The following is a 25,165-nucleotide window of genomic DNA, read 5'->3' on the forward strand; positions in this document are numbered from 1 at the left end:
GAAGAGGCGACAGCAACTGACGCCTGACCTAGACTTTGGAATTCTGGCCGACTGCGGGTCGCCTGCCAGCAGGATAACCCAAGAGTAATGACTGCAACAGTGAAACATGATGAACATCCTAGCTTTATGGAAAACCAAACATGGTGGGATTGAAGAGAGGGTCTGCAACTGAGATACACACCTGGCAGAGGTGACAGCCACCAAAAACAAAGTCTTCCAAGACAAAAGTTTCAAATCAGTGGTAGTCGAGGGCTCTAATGAATGGACCACAAGCACCTGCAAAACAAAAGGCAAATCCCACAGTGAAACAGGATCTCAGAGGGGTTTGCAGCAGAAAAGTACCCTTAAGGAAGGCTTTTGAAATCTTCAGAGCAGCCAGAGGCACATTATCCCAGCTGATATGGAAGATGAAAATGGTTGCCCATTGCACTTTAATCACAGAACTGGAACCGGAGTGAAACAAATCTACATGACAGTCCAGAACTGTCCCCCAAAAGGACTGAGAAAGGATGAAAATCCAAAGAGTTTGCCCAAATAGCAAACATTTCCACTTGCTAGAGTACCACACTTCTGGGAGAAGAAAACAATATGCACCAGACTGCTGGAAAGTTTGGGATTTCTGGCCATCAGGGGAATTGGAGAAAGCATGTGGTTAGCTTTAGAGTCTGGAGATTGGGCGGGGACTGTCTGGATGAGAGAAGAGATCTGGAAGAGGATCCAACCCAAAAGAGGGAACTTCAGAAGAGGCCTAAGAAAGGGGAATCAAGCCTGACATGCCAAAAGGGAGCAATGAGGATTACAGTCGCTCAGCAGTGGGCTACCTTCTGAAGAAATTATTATTAATGGGGTCAGGGGACAGGTGTACAGGAAACTAGCACTAGACCAAGTATACAGAAGAGCATTCCTGAGTGACCATCCATGAATAGGGATAAAGACATAACAGCTGCTGCACTTGGTGCGGGAATGGAATGCAAACAGGTCACAACACTGAGTGCCCCAGCACTGAAAAATCTGAGGAGCAACTGTTGGATTTAGGGACCACTCATAAGGAAGGAGAATGTTTCTGCTTAAACTTTGTGCCAAAATGCTGGACCTCCCTGGGATGTGCATTGCAATTAGAAACCACTGAGATGAAATCACCCACTGCCAGACCCTCATGACCTCCTGCCAAAGAGGGTAAAGAGCATGTCCCTCCATTTGTTCACATACCAAATGACCATCTGGACTGAGATCAGACCCTTGGGGAGAATGTCCTGGAAAAGTTGAAATGTGAGGACTGCCCTGATCTCCAAGACATTGATGTGAGCACTGGCCTCTGAAGAGAACCAGATCCTTTGAACTATCCTCCCTTCAAAATGCCCCACACCCACATCCAAGATAGGAGACCTCCGCTGTGACTGTGCTTGGGGGGGGGGGGGGGGGCAAACTGTCTCCTACTGGATACAAAGGGAGATTCCAGCCACCAACTGACTTGCTCTCTACATACATTCATCAGAATTATGGGAACCTCCACTGGATGTGTTAAAATAAGACCACTGCACTGCCACAGTCCACTACAGATCCTTCATGGGGTACCTTGCCCAAAGATAACAGACTGATGGAAACTGCCATGTACTCTATCAGTTTCAGAAGGAGAGAAGCTGGAGGCTTTTTGTACAACAGCAAAGAGACTATCTTGAGACCGAAGACTGGAAACTCTGGATACTGGAAGCTTTGCAATCAGGGAAATAGTGTGAAAGTGGTAACCTAGAAATTCTAATATTTGAACAGGATGGATACTTGACTTCTGGTAACTGACTGTGATCCCCAAGGAGGTGCACAAGTGGAGTAAGTCCCTGGACCACTAACAGTTAACCTACAAGAAAACACTACACTCAAACACTACAAACATAAACACACTGGGCGGGAAAAGCCTGTCACAATGTTAACTCTAAAACTACACTACCTAACCTAAATCTACCCTATTACCTATAGCTAAAAAAACTATAAAACATATAGAGGAGAAAAGGAAGCAAAAACATGCAACAAAAGCAGCAGAAAAAGGATACTTTCAAGCAGAGTAACGACTGACCTGCTGTCCAGGAATGGTGACAAACTAGATCTGAAGTATTCTTACTTGAATGAGGCATTAAGTAGAGGATGTGGAGATCGATGAGCTGAAGTCGAGATATGTCCGGTCTCGGATCAGAGTTGGATCTGATAAGCCACAGGTTGAATCCAGATGGAAAAGACATTGGATCCTTTAATATTAGCCTTAGAAGGGGATGGCCAGTTCTCACCCAATGGAATGAGAAACACGTAGACAATGCATGTCAGGTTCACATCAGAGATGTGGGCCTGCTCAGGGCCCTGTGCTGGCACAGTTGCTAGTGACCAGTTACATTAAACAGAAGAAGCTGCACTTCAGATTTCAACCTAGTGGGTTTACAATGAAACTTCTACAGTGGCTTCTTTTACAATTAGCTTAAACAACAGGGATTAGTAGGTGAATGGCATAAAAATAAGCATATTTTGAGTGCTGCACAAGAAAATAATTAGAGTGGATAAAACAGGCAACAGTTTTAGACAACTAATGTCAAATATTTTTCAGTTACTTCTACTACAAGACAAATTTACAACGGGCAGTGTCTTAACTCTGTACAAGTAAAGAAATGTGCAAATGTCTATCATCTAAGAACTATAATTTTACTGAACTATTAACACATTAAAGCCTAATGATGCTTCCAGGAATTTCTCTAGTTACATCCTACTGACACCTCTAGTCACCTAATATTGCCTACTCATATTGACATTAATAATTTCAAAACCATGTTGCATAAAAACTACTGAAAGATTTCATCTTAAAGCTTACATGATGGGTAACATAACTGAGCTAATTGTTCTTTGTCTAGTGCAGCTACAGAGATATTAATTGTTGCATTAACAATTTCATATTCCTCTAAATATCTCAACAAAAGCGTGACACAGACAGTGTTGCTTAACCTCAAATGAAAATTCTTAGCTGGATGAATAAAATGCTGCTGACAGTATGTGGGTAATTTGAATAGTTACTGAGATACTGTTAAGTTATTTATTACATATTACAAAATGAATATTTCTTTGTTTATTGCAAATTATAAAATCCAGTTTAAGACATTGAATCTAATGAATACTACACCAAATTAGTTTGTGTTGAAAAATTTGCCATTTGTATTTCTTTAGTAACCATATGGTTTCAAAGATTTGAAAGTGTTTGAAATGTAAGGACATTACATTTATTTTGTCAAAAAGCTTAGGATGCACCCATTGTAAGTCAGAAGGTAAACTTTTGGAGCTCCAGTGGAGGGAATTAGATAATACAGCCTGGGCAGTATGGCTCAAGTTATTAAGTGGAGAGTGTGTCTTTAGGATGGCAGTTGATTCATTACCAGTCTGTTACTGTCCACTTTCAGTAGATGCATTATGGGCCGGCTATCTGACTATATTTGTGCCTGCTGCCATATACTTACTGTAGTCAGACACACGTCTAGACATTTCCTGACTAAAACCATAATTAACTGTATATTAGATTCATAGGTATACACTAGGCTTACCACTACTAGGACCTAGCCGTGCAATGCAAATGTGACCCACAAATTTGATTTATATTTGATTTATAAAGGGTGATTTACTATCTGCCTCTGTCCATCAGAGACACAGGAGCCAGACCAGGGGTGAATTTCCAATTACCCATCCACTGGTCCAAGTTGTGCTTAAATAGGGATAAGTAGGAACTCTGCTTCACATGGATGGGGAATCTGCTCCAGAGAATGGGAATTCTTTGAGAAACATAACTGTCTCCAATATATCTTGTTTATGTTGCAAGCAAAATTTAGGTATTTTAATCTAGTTCTGATGCTGTTTATTTTGTGGATGTTGGAAAGATTAATCAAAACAGGGTCCAGGGTTGCCTTGTATGCCAGGCAAAGATCGCATCTCAGAAACCTGTATGATACCGTGTTAATATACAGGGCTTAAGGCAATCAGCATAGCACATTGTGTTTACTCCTTGTATTCTTTTTGTAAGGAACCTTTGTGGATGTCCCAGTTGCTGCATGTGTCTGCTCAGCTACATACAGAAAGAGGCATTATATTCTCATGATGGGCCTGATGAGGACAAGGTACAATGGTATGGTGACCTCTCTGGACTTAGATGCCATGCCCTTGCTTAGAAGTTGAACAACACAGAAGGATTTCCTTACTACCTTGGACTCGTGTTGATCAAAGGCTGGGTTATTTATCTGGGTGTTTTATTGATGACATAGCTACACAGGGTGGCAGACTTCCCAAAAGGTACTATAATGTATTTCTTGGTACTGAGTTTTAAGCCATAGCTTTGGCACCAAGCATTTGTCTGTATTAGACCTTCCTAAAAGGTGTTCTTATCTTGGGGGATTCAATAACTGCCCTCAGTTTGCAATCATCTGCAAACTTGGCTAGCCAGCGGTCTCTGACATTGGCTTTGACATCCGAAAAGTAGATGGCAAAGAAGAGTGGGTCTAGCACAGAGCCCTGGGGGAATCCACTAGTGACCTCTTTGTGGAAGTGGCTGCACCAATTCTAACCTCCTGGGTCTTAAGTCAGCCACCTAGCTATCCAGGGTATTATGAACGGGTTTATATCTAGTTCTGTAAGTTTGCTGATAATGCCCAAGTTGGGCATTGTATCAAATGCCTTAGCCAGATCTAGGTAGGCAGTATGCACAATTTTCCCCTCATCCATTGCCTTAGTGGCCTTTTCAAACAAGTCCACCAGATTCAGTAAGCATGACCTTCCTTTAACAAAGCCAAACTGGGATTGATACAGTGTCTGGAGGTCCCCTATGTCCGTGTTGATAATTTCCATGATAATTCTTTACATTGTTTTGCAAATAAGACTAGTCAGACTAAAAGGTCTGTAGCTGGGTCTATGTTAGAACATCGACAAAGCCATTAATCGAACAGCCTTATCATCGAAAATGCAGGTGATACAACTCAATTTTGTGGGGGGCTGTGCCTCCACACTCCCCGCTAATTATATATACCAACTCTGAGATCGAACTAAAGTGAAGAAAGTGAAAATTTTCCGATCTTCACTGTACCGCGATCTCACAAAACACACTTCTATCACCAGCATTTTCAATGATAAGGCCATTCGATTAACAGCTTCATCAGTGTTATAATATAGACCCCTGTAGTTTCCAGGATCTGTTGAAGGTCCTCTCTTTAGAGAGGGGATGACAGTCGCAGTTCTTCATTCATGTGGCACAAAGCCTGATTTAAGACTATAGTTAAATAATTACTCCAGTGGTCCTGTTAAATTGTATTTTAGACTGTTCAGGAGGAACCCTAGGATGTTATTAGGGCCCATTGAGGCCATGTTCTTGGCTTTGGTGAGTGCAGCCAATACTGGTTACTTGTGCATAATTGCTTTTCTGTCCGACTAGTAAACAAACTGGTGTTTTATTTAGGTACATTTCAGCATAAAGAACTAGAAGCTAAAATTTTACGCTTTGAAAACTGATGAACAAAATTTAAGAAGTGATGAAAATGACATGCTTAATTGCTGCTTTAAAATCAGCTGTTCACTACTGCAAATCTTGTCTGCAAGTATTAAGTAATTTGACTGCAGTGCATGCAGCTTTTGCCACCACTTGCATCTTTACTCACCATAATGTTCCATCTGTGCTGTCCATTTTCATTTTTCCTCAGCTGCTGGGTTCAGATCTGATCCTTGAATCTGACTCGGTCATTACTAAAGCTCGTGGCCACCAAAAAGCTCTCAAGGTCCTTCCTTACTCATAATGCACCAACCTTTAACGTACCTCAGATCTTGTTTGCTGTTTTACATAAAGTGAAAAGACTACTACAACTTTCCTGATAGAAAGGCAGTCTGGAGCTCAGTATGAAGGACTGTGGTGTACTTCTTCAAGACGCTTTTAATGAAAACAGGTTGGGTGCTGGTGGGCGGGAAGCTGAGGAAGAATGAAAATGGACAACATAGATGGAACGTAATGGTAAGTACATAACTTTTTTTATCTGATTATGTAAATTTTCATTCTATCCTCAACTGTTGGGACAGAATCCCCAGTAACATAAAATCCTGGATGTACTCTAAGGAAGGATATTCCTGAACACAGCTCAGCCAAAGGCTGCTGTTTCTCTCAAGACCAGATCCAGTTTATGAGTGATACAAGTATGAGGATTCATCCAGTTTGCAGCTGCACATATGTTGTCCATAGAAGGTCTAGATAGAAACACTGATGAAGTTGCCATGGATCTAGATGAATGGTCTCTTAAAGGTTTTGCTAAGGTTAGACAAAGCCTACTGTAGATAAATGATACGCAGTCTGTCAGCCATGTGCCTAATTTCTTTTAGTCTATGTGAGTAAAAATGTAACTGTCTGTGAATATCTAATACATGTAACGTATATTTACCTTTGTTTGCAAATTTAGGAAAGAATACTGACAAATTAATGGACTGACTTGATACTGGATTCAGACACCACCTTAGGGAAGGAAGCATTGCTATGTAATGTGACCATATCCTTATGAAAGATCAAGTAGGAAGGTTTAGAGGACAATGCTTGAGGTTTTGAAATGCTTCCAGCAGAGGTAATGGCCACTAGTAATATAGTTTTCTAGGTCAGGAACTTAAGTTCACATTTAGCTGCTGGTTCAAAGGGAGAATGAATTAAGGCCTGCAGTACCAAGTTCAAATTCCATGGCAGAGAAAGTTCTTTATACGGGGGTCTTAGCAGGAGTGTACCTCTCAAAAATGCTTTACAAAGCTTAGAAAAGGCTACAGAAGAATTCTCAAATCCTATATCAAAATTACAGATTCCTGTTAACTGAATTTTAACTGTAGAGGAGCTAGCTCCCTCATTAAAAACTATTGCCAAAAATTCAAGTCTACTATGTACAAAAGCTAAGAAAGGTTCAATGTGTTTTTGTTGGGCCCAGCAAACAACTTTTTCATTTACTTGTGTAAAGTTTTCCTATAGAAGGCTTATCGACAGAAAAGAATATTATAAAACGGGGGAAGAGAGCATTGGTTGTCTGGCTATTACCAAAATTGAAAAAAAACATCCCATCAGATTAAGGTTTGAGATATCCAGATGAATCATGCTTGTTGGATAAGACAGGATGTCTGTAATCTGATCCAGAATCCAAGGTTGGTAAAGCAGATGAGGTCATAAGAAAGAGAACCAAGTCTGTCAAGGCAAGTAAGGTGCTATAAGGATGACTAAGCTCTTCAACCTGGCAGCTTTCAGTAGAAATTTTGGAATTAGGGGAATTGGTGGGTAATCATAAAGATGACCGGGGGGCCAATCATGAAGAAGAGCATCCCTCACTGATTCCTTGGAAGGGAGATTAGGGCAAGCAGCTGCTGCATTTGTTGTTTAGGGTAGAAGAAAAAGATTGTAGCAAGCCTGGCCTCATTGATGAAAAATCATTTCGGTCACTGAGGTTGACAGACCACTCATGAGATAAAAGAATGAACCTGCTCAATTTGTCTTTTATCACGCTGGACTTCCCCAGAACGTCTGCTGCTATGAGAATGCAGTTGGATGAGACTGCCCATTCGACACAAGGGGTATGATTTGCTTCCTCCTTGTTTGCTGATGTATGAAACTACTGACATATTGTCTGTTTGAATTGTAACTGTCCTGGAAGGCCTGCAACACTAAGAGCACTGATCTCATCTGTAGGACATTGATATGCAAACTGGCCTCTTCGGGGGACCAAGTGCTTTGGACCGTTTCCCCCCAGGAAGTGCCCACTCCAGTCTCGGAAGCGTCCATGGTCACTGTGACCTTGGGTTGAGGGAGAATGAAAGAATGGCCTTGTAGAACCTGATCTGACTGAACATACCATCAGAGGTATCTATTGCATGCCTGAGTGATTATTTGTGCTGACATGCATTGGTAAAGAATAGACTACTGTGTTGCTAGCATCCACTGAAGATTTCCCATATGAAATCTTGCTAGAGAAACTAAGATTGTGGTAGCTGACATTGACCCCCAGACTTGGAGGATCAACCAGGCTGAAATTTTGGTACTGTGAATTATTTTCCTGACCTGGAATCTGATAGTTTGTACTCTTAAAAGGGGAAGAGAAGCGGTCACTGATATCATGTTGAAGACTGCTCCAATGAATTCTAAGGTTTGAGTAGGTTGTAACCAAGTCTTCTTGTAATTTATGCTTATCCTAGATGAGAAAATAATTTCAAGAAGCTGATCTCTTGCTTTTGTTAGTAGATACCAAAGAAGGATAGAAAGGACTGAAATGTGGCCATCTGAAACTTTGTATATCCAATTGACTTGTTCAAAGTGCTGAGATCCAAAATTGATCTCCAGTCCCGTTTTCTTTGGCACTAAAGTTTGTAGCTTGGTAAAATGTCCCATATAGTTCATCAACCTATGAATAAAGGTCACTGATGCATAAACATACTTCCCAAATCTATCCATCACCCTAGACTCCCTGTTAGGGGGATGAACAGATTAACTTTGTTTAGCAAGTTCCTTCTTGGTGGTCACCGCCATGACCATGGCATCCACGGGCATACCCTTACTCCAGAATTCCTTCCTGACAGGTGGATCCAGAATCTGATCTGGCCTCTTAAGGATTGGCTTAGCTGAGTCAGGTTCCTTCCGTGCCTAGTGACCAAATCAATGAGCTTATCGGCAGGTGGGGTAACCCAGGAAGTTGACAGGCGAACTCCAAAAGCTTACAGAAATACTGAGCTTAAGGATCTCGAGAATATCTCCAAATGAGATATCTTCTGAAGGTGATTGTGAGGACCCTTCTTGACTGAAATCAGTATCCTCAGTGACGGACTCTTGTGGAAAGTGCCTCCTCTTGCACTTCCTCTTCTGAGGGCCTTATTTGGTGGGATGTTCTGGTAAAGTTTTAGAAGAGATTGTAAGACCCTGTTGGGGTGTCTGAAGGCCTTGAGCTGGCTGTCCCTGTGGTGTAGAATGATGTGGCTAAGTGCAGAGACATCTAGGAACTAGATTGGAAACCCAAAGAGGCTGGGATCCATCCATTTTGTAGAAACAGAAAACACCCTCTTCACTACCTCAAAGGCAGACCACTCCAGAGAGAAGGAAGAGAGCAGTTCTTAGAAGGTAGGCTTCTGGACCACTTTCTCCTTCTGCCCCAAGAGCAACCCCTGAGGTGCAAGTCAAACCCAAGCTATTCAATGCTGAAGCTCCGAGGGAAAGGGATGGCTGTAAAAACCTCAGAAACAACTCCAACACCTTGCATCCGACAAGGCAGCTTTGGCTCAGAGAGTCATCTGGATTCAAAGAAGATGGAGTCAGTGTACTGTCCGAAGTCTTCAGATCTGAAGATAAAGGTATCTTTGGATCCAAGCTGGACGGACCCTGAAAGTTCAGATCCAGGGACTCAAACAACCAGAGGGATCAGAGAAGGAGCAGATAACGGTGGTGTAACAGATGGATGGGCTCCTTGACCCGAGTGGGTATGAGCAGAACACCTATCTGTATCTGTGCCAAGAGGAATCTCCTCATCATTTTGTACACATCTTCTTCAGTTAGACTCCTGGAAGAACAAGGTAAGACAAAGGATGGTAACTCAGAATGATGTCTCTCCAGAAAGGGAGCGGGAACCCAAAAAGGCACTGGATCCAATGTTGGGGAATATATTGTTCTTGGTAGTGTCTTCGGATACAAATATATTTTTGTTGGAACTGAAGAAGAGTGGATCTGTGCAGATTTTGGACCCTGTCTTGGTTTCTTTTTCAGTGGTTTCAAGGAAGGAGTCAAAGAAGCTGATGGTCCTGGAGACTTTGTCAAAGTCTCTTTAGTTTTAGTCTTGAGGGATTGAGCCCCAGTGACAGCCTCTTTGAATGAAGATGGAAGTAATCCCTTCAAAAAGTTTAATTTTCTTTCAGCTATGGCCCTAGGATTGAAATTTTTGCAGATAGAACAATCATCTTGTAGATGCTGAGGGCCTAAACAACAATCACATAAGGTGTGAGCATCTGAGAGTGGTAATTTATGCCCGCACTTCAGACACGTTTTGAAGCTGGAAGGTCATTTGTCAGACATGATGATGTACAAGAGAAAAAGGAGAAGAAAAATAAAGAAAGATGAAAGCTTTTTTTATTTTTTTTTTTTAAGTAATAAAGATAAAGGAGAAGGGAAATGCCAACAGTGGTATGAAGAACTGCACCAACTTGTACTATAGGAAGTTACAGATTATAAGAAAGAAATTACCAACAATAGTAAACAAGAATTACACAGTGTGTAAAGGGTAAGGGAAAATATATTTATACATGTCAAAGAAGTGAAACTATCAACAACAACTACATATCTCAATGCAAGTTCATGAGCTCAGGCTGACCACACTGAGTTTTGTTAGGGGTTGGTGCACTGTGGGTAAGGGAGGAGCTCGAAAGCTTTTTGGTGGCCATGAGCTTTAGTAATGTCAGAGTTTGATCATTGAGGATAGAATGAAAATCGACATCAGATCAATAATTTCCATTCTTTGTACAGTACATTGAGAAATATACAAAAGTCACGAAAAGCACGAGCTGGATGCCAGGAAAATCCAAATTTATTGAGCACTTTCATCAAAATTACATATGATATCCTCAGAATGACACTCCTGCACATCTTATTTATATTAAAACCAATTAATAAACTAACCAATTACCAAATGTAATTCATGAACATTTGTAAAAAAAATTTGATGTACTGCAAGATTCTGTTAGCAAACTTAATGCTTGTTTGAAAAAGGATGTGGGTTTTGTACTATTTACAATGAATATAATTCAGTGCTTGCCAACACTGACAAGATTATGGACAAAATAAAAGAAAAAAAGAACAAAAAGTTGGATAGAGATGCCAAAGATAGAGATGCCAAAGATTATGAAGCAGATTTAGCCTATCCTTTGGTATCAAATGGCAATGACAAATCTGTGAAAATTAACTTCAACAACAATGAGGTTTTTTCAGGAAACTACTGAAGATATTGAATTTAGTGGTGATAGTACCCCAGGTCCCATCCCTTTAGGACAACCCCTAAGGAGGTCGGAGAGGATCCGAAAACAAGGCTACCACCACAGGAGGCAATCCAGTGGGAATTATCAAGGGGATTATTACCATCTACATCAGAGCAATTCTGGGAGGGGGGGTCGGGTGAATTGGCAACGAGCAAGATAATACAAGACACAATGTTTAATAACGACCACAGTGACGTTGCTATTATTTTAAATGACCACAAAGATTTCAAAATATACAACTTAAGCAGTGTCCAAGTTACCAAGGAATGGGCAAACCTCTTCCAGAAAGGGTTAAATGTTGTGCCTTTTAAAAAATTTAATGTTGAAAAGACTCTATTAGATGTTATGTTATATACTAGAAAGTTGAATCTAAGTGTAACCGTGGGAGAGACTAACAATAACAACAGCTATTCTATTGTATGTAAGAAGACGAGTGTATTTAACCCCCCCCATTACACCCTGCCATACAATTGTTTCAAGGTATCTCTATGAAAGAAATTAGGGACCTGTCTAGGAACAAAGAATGTACTACATTGCTGAGTTTAACTAGGGAAGAAATCACCCTTCTTGACAGTATTTCCAACAACAGACTCATTCAAGTTATGAAACCTGATAAGGGGGGGGGGTGGATTAGTCATTATGGACCAAGATATATACATTGAATGTATGCTAGAACATTTATTTGGTGATGGATATGTGCAAATATCCCATAATGAATTAAATATAGCATACAGACATGTGGATATGGTCCTAGCTGACCTACTTTTGAATGACCAGATCACTGAAGTGGATTTAATTTTTGTATACAGAAACATCCGAGGATCCCGACTATTTTTGGGATCCCAAAGATCCAAAAGACATCACCCACCTCCCACTAAGACCTACAGTGGATGCAAAAGGTTCCAAAACTATTTCCATAGCTAAATTTTTGGTCCACCAGTTAAAACATTGTTTGAGTTCGTTCATTCACATTATCAGAGATTCATGGGATTGTCTGAAGAAAATTAAGCAAGAATTTTATAGTAGTAATATTATCTTTACTACAATTGATATTAAAGACCTATTTAATGTCATTCCACATAGTGGAGGTATTGAGCTGTTCTAAGATTTTTTATGTCAGCACACCTCATTTTCACATACAAAAATACTTACACTACGGATCTTGATGGAATTAGTCTTGGAGAATAGTTTCTTGACTTTTTAAGGACATTTATTCAAACAAAGGTCCGGAATAGCAATGGGTGCAGCCTGTGCACCAATTTTTGCTAATATAGTTTTGACTCAGTGGGAATTGTCCAATTTTTTTTATATCAGAGGGGGTGTCACATTGAAGATTTTACAGACGATACTTGGATGACATCCTAATTTTTTCGACTGGTAACCAAGACCAGTTGTCAGAATTTTTACTGTTTCTCAATTCTAGCACTACAGTTTTGAAATTCACAATGGAGACGCACACTGAACTTATTAGTTATTTAGACATACAGATCAGCAAGGACAACATTAACAACCAATTTTGCTCAACAATCTTCAGGAAGCCAACATTCTCGAGCTCCCTTCTCCACTTTGAGAGCGGGCACCCCCTGCACCAAAAACGATCTTTGGTTAAGGGTCAGGATGTGAGACTTGCCTCATTCTACCCAGTACAGGGAGAGCATTTGAGAAGGCCAATCAGCTTAGTTTCTGCTACTCCTTTCTCTCTTTCCAAAAAAAAAATGTATCTGCTTTTACTGTATTTATGTTTTATTCCTACTTTATTTTGCTTTTGCGCCATCTTAAAAGTACTCAATTGTATTTATTACTGCTTGGTGTAACTCATTGTAAGCCTTTTAGTTTAAGCACCTGGGCTTCAGACCAGTTTTACATTAGGAAGGTTTGTGGTCTGCACTGTAGTGGCAGAACAGGTAGCTTACATCCTTCTAAGTTGGGAACTGCTGATTGAGGGCTCAGTGTCTGTTATTCTAAAAGTGTATTAATTCTGGTTTAAGCACTTGGGCTTGAGGCCAGTTATTTTACATTAAGAGGGTTCATGTTCTGCACTCTTGTGGGAGGAGAGGCTGGACTCTATCCTTCTGAGCTGGGAATTTCTGGTTAAAGCTTATAGTGCCTGCATATTTGAACTGCTTCTTACTGAAATTGGTACACTTCGTTTGCTGTAGCATAGACTAGATCCAGGCCTGCTGAATCTAGCTTTGTTTGTATAACTTGAGCACTAATCCAGGCATTATTTAAAGTATTCAGTTGTATTTATTACTGCTGGTAGTAAGTGTAGCTATCATTTCTAAGTCTTTTGGATTAAGCACTTGGGCTTCAGACCAGTTGTTTTACATTAGGAAGGTTTGTGGCCTGCACTGTGGTGGCAGGACAGGTAGCTTACACCCTTCTAAGTTGGGAACTGCTGATTGAGGGCTCAGTGTCTGTTATTCTAAAAGTGTATTAGTTATGGTTTAAGCACTTGGGCTTCAGGCCAGTTATTTTACGTTAAGAAGGATTGCGGTCTGCACTCTTGTGGGAGGAGAGGCTGGACTCTGCCCTTCTGAGCGGGGAATTTCTGGTTAAAGCTTATAGTGCCTGCATATTCTAACTGTTTCTTACTGAAATCGGTACACCTTGTTTGCTGTAGCATAGACTAGATCCAGGCCTGCTGAATCTAGCTTTATTTGTATGCTTGTTGTTTGTTTATTTCCCTGAAACGCTAATTCCACCTAAAACGCGGCCTTTTAGTACTTCTGTGGATCCCTAGTGATATCTGCATTGCTTACTGTACTTATTTCCTTGTTTCAATTGAAAGAAAGTTACTGTTTGTCATTTTTGCATTTAAGTTACCTGTAACACATTGCATTTAAGTTACCTGGCACTTGCTCACTAAAGCAATTATAAGTCAGCTCTAAAAAATTAAAAGCACTACTCCCCTTGAGTACCTTGTTCCCCATTGGCCCTTTTTTTCAATTATAAAGGAATTCCCAATACTATTCTAGCATGTCCAAAGGTCAGTTGTCAATCTCCTCTCTGGTCCAGCTGGTGAATCTGGGAATCTTGAGGCAATGTTACAACTGCCTCATGTACACAGACAACCCTCTCCTCCTCCCAACAAATTCCAACACATGTGAGAGATGCACCCATATAGCCAAACTGGAGGCTAAGCTCTCTCAACTCAGTACTGGCGTAACCAGTCAGGAGGAGAAGGAAACCACACTCACTACAATTCCAGTCTCACATAGACCTACCACGACAACAAACCAAACACAAACACACAAAAACATACTCGGAGGCTCTAAATAAAAATCTGCCCAAGCAGCAGAGACCTCCAAAGCAGACACCCAAGAAACCGCTACCCCAAAACAAAACACGTGCAACACATAGCTCACAAAGCCAGTGTGCCGAACAGTCACAGCCCTTAAGGCTAAACAACACACCTGATACACTTGTAATAGGTGACTATCGTCAGGCACACTGACGTCCCGCTCACCAGGCTGAACAAGGAGAAGGTCACGGTGAGCTGCCTGCCGGGCGCTAGGATCCGCCACATAACACAAGCACTCAGGTCACTCCAAGGCAAGTACAAATATGACTCAGTCATTGTCCATGCTGGTGTGAATGACCTGAGACGTACCTCCCTGGACTACTTGAAAAGAGACATAGAGGAGCTCTCTGAGCATGTAGCCCAGGCCGGTATGACCCTGACCTTGAGTAGCATCTTACCCTCACCAAGAATGATGCCACAATATGAAGACAAGATGATCAATTTCAACAATTGGCTTAAGTACTGGTGCCATTCAAAGGGGATCCAATGCCTGTCAGCCTGGGATCACATTTATTATTTATTTATTTATTTATTGCAGTTGGTTTACCAGGATAGTCCATTGGGCCACGAAGAACCCGTTTTCAATGGAGTCCTGGGGAGAAAAGCTCCAAAAAAGAATAAATGTACATTAACATTTGACAATAATTTCTAGGTACATTGTAGTAAAAGAACATAAGCAAAATATTAAAGTTTGTTACAATTAGATAGTAACAGCCTTGGTATATGCTATAGAATCAACAAACACAAACATAGAAGAAGATTAATAAGCAAACATGGAAGATGAAAACAGTACGTTATGGTAATTAAAGAGCATGTAGTAGAGTAGTTATATAGTAGAGTAGGTTATGAGGGGTGGGTGCATGAGCACTCCCATAGAGATGCTAGGTGTGAGAAAAGAGATTTCTTGAAGGTAGAGTGATTAGTGGTAGTGCGGATGTTAGGTGGAAGAGAGTTCCAGAGGCGAGCGAGGCTGAAGGAAAGAAGGTTTTTGCCTGGGGGATGAGTGGGTTTGTGCACTTCTAGTAGATTCTGATTATGCTCGACAAGCCACGATGCTTCGCTAGGGACGGCTTGCACCTGTCACCCCTGGGCTTTCGGATATTGGCAAAGGCTCTTGCTACCCCCATAGTGCCTTTTTTAGGCAAGGCTCAAAAGACAAACCCACCTCCATAGGTATCACAAGGGATAAGAAACTAAGAGTAATGCTACTCAACGCCAGAAGTCTAAACCTCAAGACGCACGCACTCAAAACTCTCCTTAGCATGGAGAACATTGATATCTGTGCAGTAACAGAAACCTGGTTCAAGGCTCCCGAGAGCACCCCAGCACTACCAGGTTATACCTCATACCATGCTTTTCGGCCCCAAAACTTGGACCGAACCACAAAAGGAGGGGGAGTATCAATATTCGTCAAAGATACCCACATGTCCAGATTGGTGGCTCAGCACGAAGCATCAGAGACTATCCATGTGCAACTAACTGTGGGTAAAACTGCCTTCCAGTTTATAGCCTGCTACAGACCACCCTTCCCAAACACAGGAACCCCACTTGGCCTTCCTGAGAATACTGGAAAATATGAAGGTCTCTCCAAACACCATTATATTGGGCGACTTCAACTACCCAAACATAGACTGGGAGCATTACTCTAGCTCCAACACCCTAGCCCAAAGGTTCCTAGAATTTATAAACTCAAATGCTATGGAACAACTTGTTACCACTCCCACAAGAGGGGAAAACATACTGGACCTGATCATCACCAACATGGGGACACTATGCTCCAGACCAGAAGTGTATCCCTCACTGGTAAGATCAGACCATAAACTAATCTCACTGGATATTCACATCCCGACCCCACCCCTGCCCAGAAAACCACAGTGAAAAACTTCTCTAAAGCAAATTTCACACGCCTCAAAACCGAGGCAAAATCCTTCAAAGCCCCCAGGCCTGTGGAAAATACGGCCCAGACTGCAGAATCCTTTATAAACGCATTCTATGAACACCTTCAGGAATGCATGGATCATGCAATCCCAAATAAAACCAAGACCCAATCCTCCAAAGGCAGACGTCCTGCCTGGTGGACCCCAGCCATAAACAAACTATACAATAGAAGGAGGAAGCTACTACATGATAGAGCAAAATCCCAAAAAGGGAAGGCATCTCTGATCAGTATTTGCAAAAAACTACGGGCACTCATAAAATCGTCTAAGGCCAGCTTTGAGAGAAAAATTGCACAGGACACTAAGGATAATCACAAGGCTTTCTTTAGTTATGTTAGGAACCTGGGTGGGAATTCCCAGATATGCTCAGAATTAGTCCAAAATGACAAAAAATACACCGAGCCCAAAGACATTGCCAACATCCTAGCTGTCAGGTTCAGTGCAAACTTCTCCCCCCTCTCCCTACCGAAAGGGCAAATATCTATCCCAACAGAGTGCTGCCCCCCTGACATCTCAGATGCTCAGGTAAGAGCCGCCCTCTCCAAAGCAAAAAACACAGCATCAATGGGACCAGATGGTGTCCCGGGCTGCGTCCTACATGAACTCCAAGAAGAGCTAAACCCAAACATAAAACTACTGTTCAATCTTAGCCTTACTACAGGATATGTACCCAAAGACTGGCGTACAGCAACAGTGGTCCCTCTCCACAAAGGTGGTGCCTCAACGGATCCTGGAAACTATCACCCCATAAGCCTGACTAGCTTGGTCTGCAAAGCTATGGAAAGGATCATCATGGACCTCATAAATAAAGATATTGGGGACCTACAGACACTGGATCCTACCCAGTTTGGCTTTGTTAAGGGCAGATCCTGCCTCTTAAAACCTGGTCGATTTCTTTGAAACAGTCACCAAGGCCATTGACGAGGGGAAGGTGGTCCACACAGCCTAACTGGACCTCGCAAAAGCCTTCGATACAATACCCCACTTGGACATTATAGATAAGCTCACCAGCTTAAATATAAACCCCTATGTCACTAGATGGGTTGCAAACTGGCTCAAGGACAGAACCCACATGGCTAGAATTGCTGGAGCCATGTCAGACTCCAAACCAGTTACAAGTGGCATCCCACAAGGCTCAGTCCTGGGACCTCTCTTGTTCGGTATATATTACTTGGCGGTACAGGCCAACACGGAAGGACTGTGGCTGACCAAGTTCGCAGATGACTGCAAACTGGGCGCCATAATCAACTCTCCAGCCGACACAAGCATCCTCCAAAAGGGCCTCATAGAAACAGACAACTGGTGCCAGAGCCATGGCCTCAAGCTAAACGCCAAAAAGTGTATAGTCATCCCCTTTGGCAAAAACAAAGTGCCCACAAATTACCACATAGGTGGTAATCCATTAAGTACAGAAAAAGTCATTAGGGACCTGGGGACCCAAGTTGATGGCAATCTCTCATTTGACAACCACGTGGCCAAAGTGGTTAGAAAAACATTTTATATAGCCCACCTAATCATGAAGGGATTCACATCTAAATCAGGGGAGGTCATCGTACCTCTTTACTCATCACTCATCAGGCCCATAATTGAGTACAATGCCCCTTTTGGGATGTACCTTACCAGACACCTGCAGCAACTGGAAAGACCCCAAAAGTACCTCACCAAGAGGATCAAAGGGCTCAAACAGATGCCATATACTGCCCGGTTAAAGAAACTCCAGCTCTACTCAGTGGCATACCGCCTGCTCAGAGGCGATCTGTGCCTGACGTATAAAGCCATGTCCAACCCGGAATTAATGGACATGCTGCACCTCAGAAAATCCAAATCCCATCGAGCTAGGCGCTTGAGAGACTTGAACCTCAGCACTGAAATAAATAGGACATGCTGGAGGGACAGATTCATAACCCAGAGGCTCCCTTCACTCTGGAATAAAATCCCAGTCCAGGTTAGGCAGTGTCCCACATTGACTCTCTTCAAGAGGAATCTTGATGAGTGGATGGGAGATCGTAGGTTTACCCCAGCTATCACTTCTGTGTCACTGTTAGACAGAGGCACAGTATACTAACCTCAAAAAAAGGCATAGCAAAATTAATTTAAAATGGGTGGCGAAAGCCAAACACACTCTGGCTAGGCTTATAAATGCCCTAGGGCAGATAGCCTAGTATGAACCTATGAACCTATATGATTAGTAAATTGGAGGATTTTTACAAGGAAAGGGATGTTTTACTGAGTATGTTAATGAAGAAGGGTTATCCTGAGAAATTTGTGAAACCGTTACTGGATGAAGTAAAAAAAAAAGAGAGTGGAAGGATATTTTTACCCCTTGTTAGGTTTAGACATCTCCAGATTGTGTGCACCATTGGAAAACAGTGTACTGACAACTGGTTCTTATAGGAATGGGTTGATTCTTACATATACTCCACAATTCCCTCTGATTTGAGACATTATTGCCAAAAATACATTCGTATTAAGAAGTGATGAGACCATCGGGGGGAAAATAGGTGATGTACCTGTTATAGTATATAAAAAGGATACTAGTGTTAAGAATTTACTAGAAAACAACAAGGGTAGGAACATTAAATGTGGTGCAGGTAAAATGACATACATTTTGGAGGGTGACAGAGTCTTTATAGTGGATATGGTTTGGTGAGATTCAACCAGAAAAATAATTGTGGGACTAAATATGTGGTTTATGCAGGTATATGTCAGGAGTGTTCTAAATTTTACATTGGTAAAACTAAGAATGCCTTTAGGACACTCATATACCAGCACATGTATGACATAGGGAAAGGGAATCTAAAAAATGCATTAGCCAAACATGTTAACATCTATCCAGATCACCACTAAGTTTACAGTCCTGGAACAGCTTGTAATGGATGAGAGAGGTGGCCCCATTGACCAAGTATTAGAACTTAAAGAACTATTATGGCAATTGAGGGTAAATGCCACCACTAGTCCAGGGACTTAATGACATGGTTTCTCTTACTAGTTTTTTAAAATTAAAAGCAGATTTTCTTCTTTAGAGGTAACAGCACTGTTATTATTGTTGCAAACTTGTAAATATTACAAGTATCATTATCATAAATACATTGATAGAAAATATACCATATTTTGCATTATTTTTGCATTTTTAACTAGTATTTTCTCTCTCTCTCTATATATATATATATGGTTGATGATTTATTTTACAACAGGTGCTATTAATTGTGTTTATATATGTATACTGTCATGTACATATACATTTTATACTTTTCATTCAGTTGTGTAAGGGAGTCTGTTTCTTTAAATCTACAAATGTTCAAGAATTACATATGGTAATTGGTTAATTTGTTAATTGGTTTTAATATAAATAAGATGTGCAGGAGTGTCATTGTCATTCTGAGGATGTCATATGTAATTTTGATGAAAGCGCTCAATAAATTTGGATTTTCCTGGCATCCAGCTCGTGCTTTTCGTGGTTTTTGTTAAATATACAAAAGTACATAAACACCATAAACTTCATTACTCACTTTACATCTCTACAACTGCACACTACAAATCATGCAGACCTTGGCTACCAGCTCCATGCTGGGTTGCATCCATGGTGCAGTCTGTCTTGATCTGCTCTCTGCTGCTGTTTTTTGATGGCATTTCCTTTGTAGATTGGCTAAGTGAGATCAGTGCTTCATCTGTTATAACCATGTACTGCTGCAACTTTTCCTGCACAAAAGGAGAAAAACATAGGAAAATGTATTTCCAAGTCATATGAGGAAAACACGTACAGAGCTGGATGGTGTTGCAACAAAATACTATGGGTTTTACATTTGTTTATATAATGAAAGCAAAGGCATTCATTTTATTTGTTTAACATTATATGCACCATCTTTTTTTACATTTTGGACTAAAATTATATCTATTGTTTTACGTGACCCTTTTTCTTTTCTGCCCCTTCGTTAAGGATAAAGCCTGTCTGAAAAATATTGAAAAGTACTTGTAAATATTTAAAGCATAATGTCAAGCCAGCAAGCTGTGTAACCTGCTCTGGGACACACTGATCATGCTACTAGCTAACAGCACAAATGTTTTATTTTTGCCCTCCTGCTGGATGCCTATGCTTAAAGGGCAGAGAGCTTTAATTACAACACCCTGGAAACTATACCATGTTTATAAAATTAAAACAATATCTTTTTATACCTAATAGGAAGAGTATTCTGATTAAGTGTATGCACCTCTGCTGGACAACATTCTAATTAACCGACACTGGTGCTTCACTAATGTCTCATTTGAGATGAGGGCACTGAATCTAGTTATTACTTAGAGGCAGGAGGATTAACAGAGTATGCAGCTGTGCACCAAAGTAGACCTGAGCCGTTAGTAAGCATTAAATGATGCGAGTGACTGAAGAACAGTGGTGTGCAATGGGAATGGAGCTTCATATGTTTGAGTCACAAACAACATGCCAGAATCGTGCACTGAAAGAGTACTACGCGATAAATGGAGTAGCACAGAGTCTAAACACAACACACATTAATTGACTGTCATAACCCAATACTTGTCCTAGATATCTGGCATGCAATGTTAGTGAGTGAAGCTGCATGAAGACATGAAACCTAGCAGCAAACATTGCCAGTTTCCTCTGCTGCTGCTGTGGCCCACACTACAATCTGAAATTGTACACAGACGCACACGAGCACAAACTTTTGAACTACATGCATGTCCTCACTGTAAAGTACAGTTTTGTACCTACCATAAATGTAGATGTTCGAAGATCCACATTGCTGCAGTCCTTACTTATGGGTAGTCCGCTGTCCTCGGTCGGCCCGAATACCAAAGTATTAGTCTGACGTCGGTCATGGGCGCACAGCCCTGACATCAGAGCGTCAGGGTATAAAAGCGCATGACCGACGTCATATCCTCAGTCTTTTCTTGCCCCAGATGTCAGAAGGCCCTAAAAGAAAGGCCACAGCCAAAAAACAGAGTACCTTCCCAAAAGATATGCCCAACTACAGCCATCACCCAAACCATATAACCATGCTAAGCTACAGAGGGGAAGGAGGGAGGGAAAATTGGACTGCAGCAATGTGGATCTTCGAACATCTACATTTATGGTAGGTACAAAACTGTACTATGTTCTTCATCTCACATTGCTGCAGTCCTTACTTATGGGTAGAATCCCAAAGCAACGGGAAAGGGAGGTTGGAAAAATCATAAAGCATTAGGGGCTGCTAAAATGCCCTGTAAAATTGCAGTGGCAAATCCAGCCCTAGACTTAGAATAAAGAGGAAGGTGGTAATGTTTAGAAAAAGTATGTACTGAACTCCAAGTGGCTGCTTCCAAAATATCCTTTGTAGCTACTCCCCTTAGAAAGGCAGTAGAAGTTGCAGTAGCTCTAGTGGAATGAGGTCTGATCCCAGTCGGAATCTCCTTACCATGATGGGAATAACAAAACCCAATCCATTTAGAAATAGTTTGTTTAGAAACAGGTTTACCCTGTGAACCCAAAGCAAAAGAAACAAACAACTGCTGAGACTGTCTGAACTCCTTGGTTCTGCTCAAATAATAACGCAACTGCCTGTGAATATCCAAAGTATGCAAAATCTTCTCCCCTTTATTTTGAGGATTTGCATAAAAAGTAGGCAAATGAATAGTTTGGTTTAAGGCCATACTAGAAACCACTTTAGGCATAAAGGAAGGATTAGTACGCAAAGATACCCTATCCTTATGAAAAATCAAGAAAGGCTCCACTGCCATAAGGGCCTGTAATTCAGAAACCCTTCTTGCAGAAGTAATGGCCAACAAAAAAGCAGTTTTCCATGACAAATACTTTAACTCGGCCGTAGCTGCAGGCTCAAAAGGTTGTAGAGTAAGCTTTTCCAACACAAAATTGAGATCCCAAGCAGGAGTAGGAGCTCTACATGGGGGTCTTATGTTCTTTGCCCCTCTGAGAAACTGCTTAAACAAAGGATGAGAGAATAAAGGAGGGTCACAGTCATAATTAGCCGAAATGGCTGCAGCATGAACCTTTATGGAGGAGAAGGACAAACCTTTGTCTAATAACTCAGTAAGATATTGTAAGGAAGCACTCAAATTAGGCTTGGAAACATCAAAGTCCTTCCCTTTGCTCCAAATAAAAACTCTCCTCCATTTATCAGCATAAACTTTCCTTGTACTAGGCCTCCTGGCCTCCAAAATAACATTCAAAACTTGTTGTGGAAGCTGAGAACCTCCAGAATCTAAAACAGAATATGCCAGGCTGTTAGATGCAGAGACTGAATTCTGACATTGAGAAAGTGATTGCCCTCCTGAGACAAAAGGTGTGGAATCAAAGGCAGAGGCCATGGAGGCTCTCGGACCAAACTCCTCAGTAGCGGGTACCAGTGTTGTCGAGGCCAATCCGGTGCTATCAGGATCATGGATGGCTTGTCTTGTCTGGCCTTCAAGAGAACCTTGGGCAGAAGAGGTAGAGGTGGAAAGGCATATACATGAAGATTGTTCCAACTGAATGACAGAGCGTCCACCTTCCAAGCTGTGGGATGAAACCTTTTTGTGCAAAACTTTGTCAACTGGTAATTTAGTGGGGAAGCGAACAGATCTATGTCTGGAGTTCCCCATGACACTGTCAACTTTTGAAATACCTGAGGATCCAATTTCCACTCGTGAGGATCCACTATTTGTCTGCTCAATACATCTGCTAAGGAGTTCTGTGCTCCTGGGAGAAATCTTGCCTGAAGATTGAGGTTGTAACTGAGAGCTGTCTCCCACAAAATCATCGCTTGTCTGCAAAGAGGGTACAAATGAGTTCCCCCTTGCTTGTTGATGTACCACATGACAGTTGTGTTGTCTGTTAGAATCAACACCTGCCCTGGGTGAAGTAAATCCTTGAAAGCCATTAATGCAAATTGTACTGCTAACATCTCCTTCAAGTTGATATGCAAATGTTGAAGTCTGGCAGGCCACGTGTCTTGCACCCATTTCCCATTGAGGTGTGCTCCCCAAGCCTTGTCCGAGGCATCTGTCGTTAGAATCTGACTCGCCTCTGGTCGGGTCACAGAGAGTCCCTTGTTTAGGTGACATTCCTGAGCCCACCACAAAAATTCCTTCTGAATGCAAGGTATTATTTGAATGACAGTGTCTAGATCCTGGCAGTGTTGTGTCCATAGATTTTGAGATACCATTGAAGCTTCCTCATATGCAATTTGGCATTGGGAAGCACCAGAATACAAGATGCCATGAACCCCAAGGCTTGAAGGACTGTCCTTGCAGTCAGCCTGGACTGTAGAGACATTTGATGGAAATAAAGTGAAAGACTTTTCTGTTTGTCCGGGGTCAAGAAGGCCATCTGGGAAGCTGTATTCAGTCTCACACCCAGAAAGCACATGTCCTGAGAGGGTACTAGACTGGACTTTGTTTCGTTCACAGAATACCCTAGGCATCTTAACACTACCATCACATACCATAGATGCTGAAGAAGCTTGTCCTTGTCTTGTGCAATAATCAGGCAATTGTCCAAATAAGGATAAATTTGTATTCCTTCCATCCTGAAAAAGGCTATCACTGGAGCCAGAACCTTTGTGAACACTCTGGGCGCAGTAGATAAGCCAAAGGGCAATGCAGAGAACTGATAATGTAAATTTCCAGCTCGAAAACACAGGTACTTCCTGCAACTGGGCCTGATAGGAACATGAAGATAAGCCTCTTTTAGATCCAGAGTTACCATCCAGTGATCTTTTCCCAGCAGAGGCAAAAGCTGTTGTAATGTCAACATTTTGAACTTTGGAATGTCCAAATAAGTGTTGAGGAGAGATAAATCCAAAATCGGTCTCCACGTGTTCCCTTTCTTTGGTACTAGAAACAGGTGGGAATAAAACCCTAGACCCACTTCTGAAGGAGGTACTGGCTGTATGGCTCCCATGTGAAGAAGTAATGAAATCTGTTTGTGAGCCTCCATCCTTTGCCGAGGAGGAATGTCTGGCATACCTTTGAAAGGAGGCAATGTATGGAAATAAAACTTGTAACCTTTGTTTATAATGTCCAACACCCATTTGTCTTGGGTGACTAAAACCAATTTTGCTTGAAGAGAGCTAGCTTTCCTCCCAAAGGAGCTGCCAGGCAAGAAGAATCTGGCAGCTGAAAATGCAGGTCATTGGGCCTGTTTACGAAAGGACTGGCCCCTACCCTCACCAGCAGATTGAGCAGGCGAACTCCAGGTTCTAGGCCTAAAGGTACTCTGAGCTCTGCCCCTACCATGCCTAGATCTACCCCTAGACTGGGAATCAGAAGAAGGGTACGCCCACCCCTTAGCAGGCCAATTTCTACTAAACTTAGGAGGTTGAACCTGCAAAAAATCTTTAACAGTCTGCATAGACTTAGCCTTGTCCTCCATTTTCTTCAAAACAGACTCCACAGGAGGACCAAACAACACTTCGGACTGTAAAGTGGCATCCAGAATTCTAGACTTAACATGTTCAGATAAATTCTGATCCTTAAGCCAGGCATGCCTACGAAGAACTGAACCAGTGGCAGCCACTCTAGAAGAAGCCTGCAAAGCATCAAAGCCACACTGCAAAGAATGTTTCCCCACCTGTTCAGAAACATGCACCAAATCTTGCAATTCTTTACACTATATGCCCTCCGCCAAAGCATCCACTTTAGATTTTAGCTGAGAAAGGAGGAAATTCTGATATTTCAACATATGAAACTGGCAATTTAAAGCCCTCATTGCCAAAGTAGAAGAGGTGTACACCTTCTTACCCCATCTGTCCAAAGCTCTAGCTTCCTTATCTAGAGGAACCGGATTCTTTACAACAGAAGCCCTAACACCCTTAGGCCCCTGACTAATAGTTTCTGGGTCCGCCCTAGGACTCTTATATAGGTATTTATGAGCCTCAGGTACCCTATAATACCTGTCCGGTTTAAC

At 41.7% G+C, this 25,165-nt stretch overlaps 1 protein-coding gene across 1 annotated transcript in view; it reads right to left on the reverse strand.

Moving 5' to 3' along the window:
* The window catches only part of SPICE1 (spindle and centriole associated protein 1), a 1,080,118-nt gene that overhangs the window by 516,363 nt on the left and 538,590 nt on the right, over positions 1-25,165 (reverse strand). Inside the window, exon 10 of the mRNA XM_044072827.1 lies at positions 19,818-19,968. Coding sequence (XP_043928762.1) covers positions 19,818-19,968 — 151 coding nt within the window. The remainder of the gene's footprint in view (positions 1-19,817; positions 19,969-25,165) is intronic.

This window comes from Protopterus annectens, chromosome 5.part1, assembly GCF_019279795.1.
Source record: "Protopterus annectens isolate FY-2018-M chromosome 5.part1, PAN1.0, whole genome shotgun sequence".
NCBI classification, from domain to species: domain Eukaryota; kingdom Metazoa; phylum Chordata; order Ceratodontiformes; family Protopteridae; genus Protopterus; species Protopterus annectens.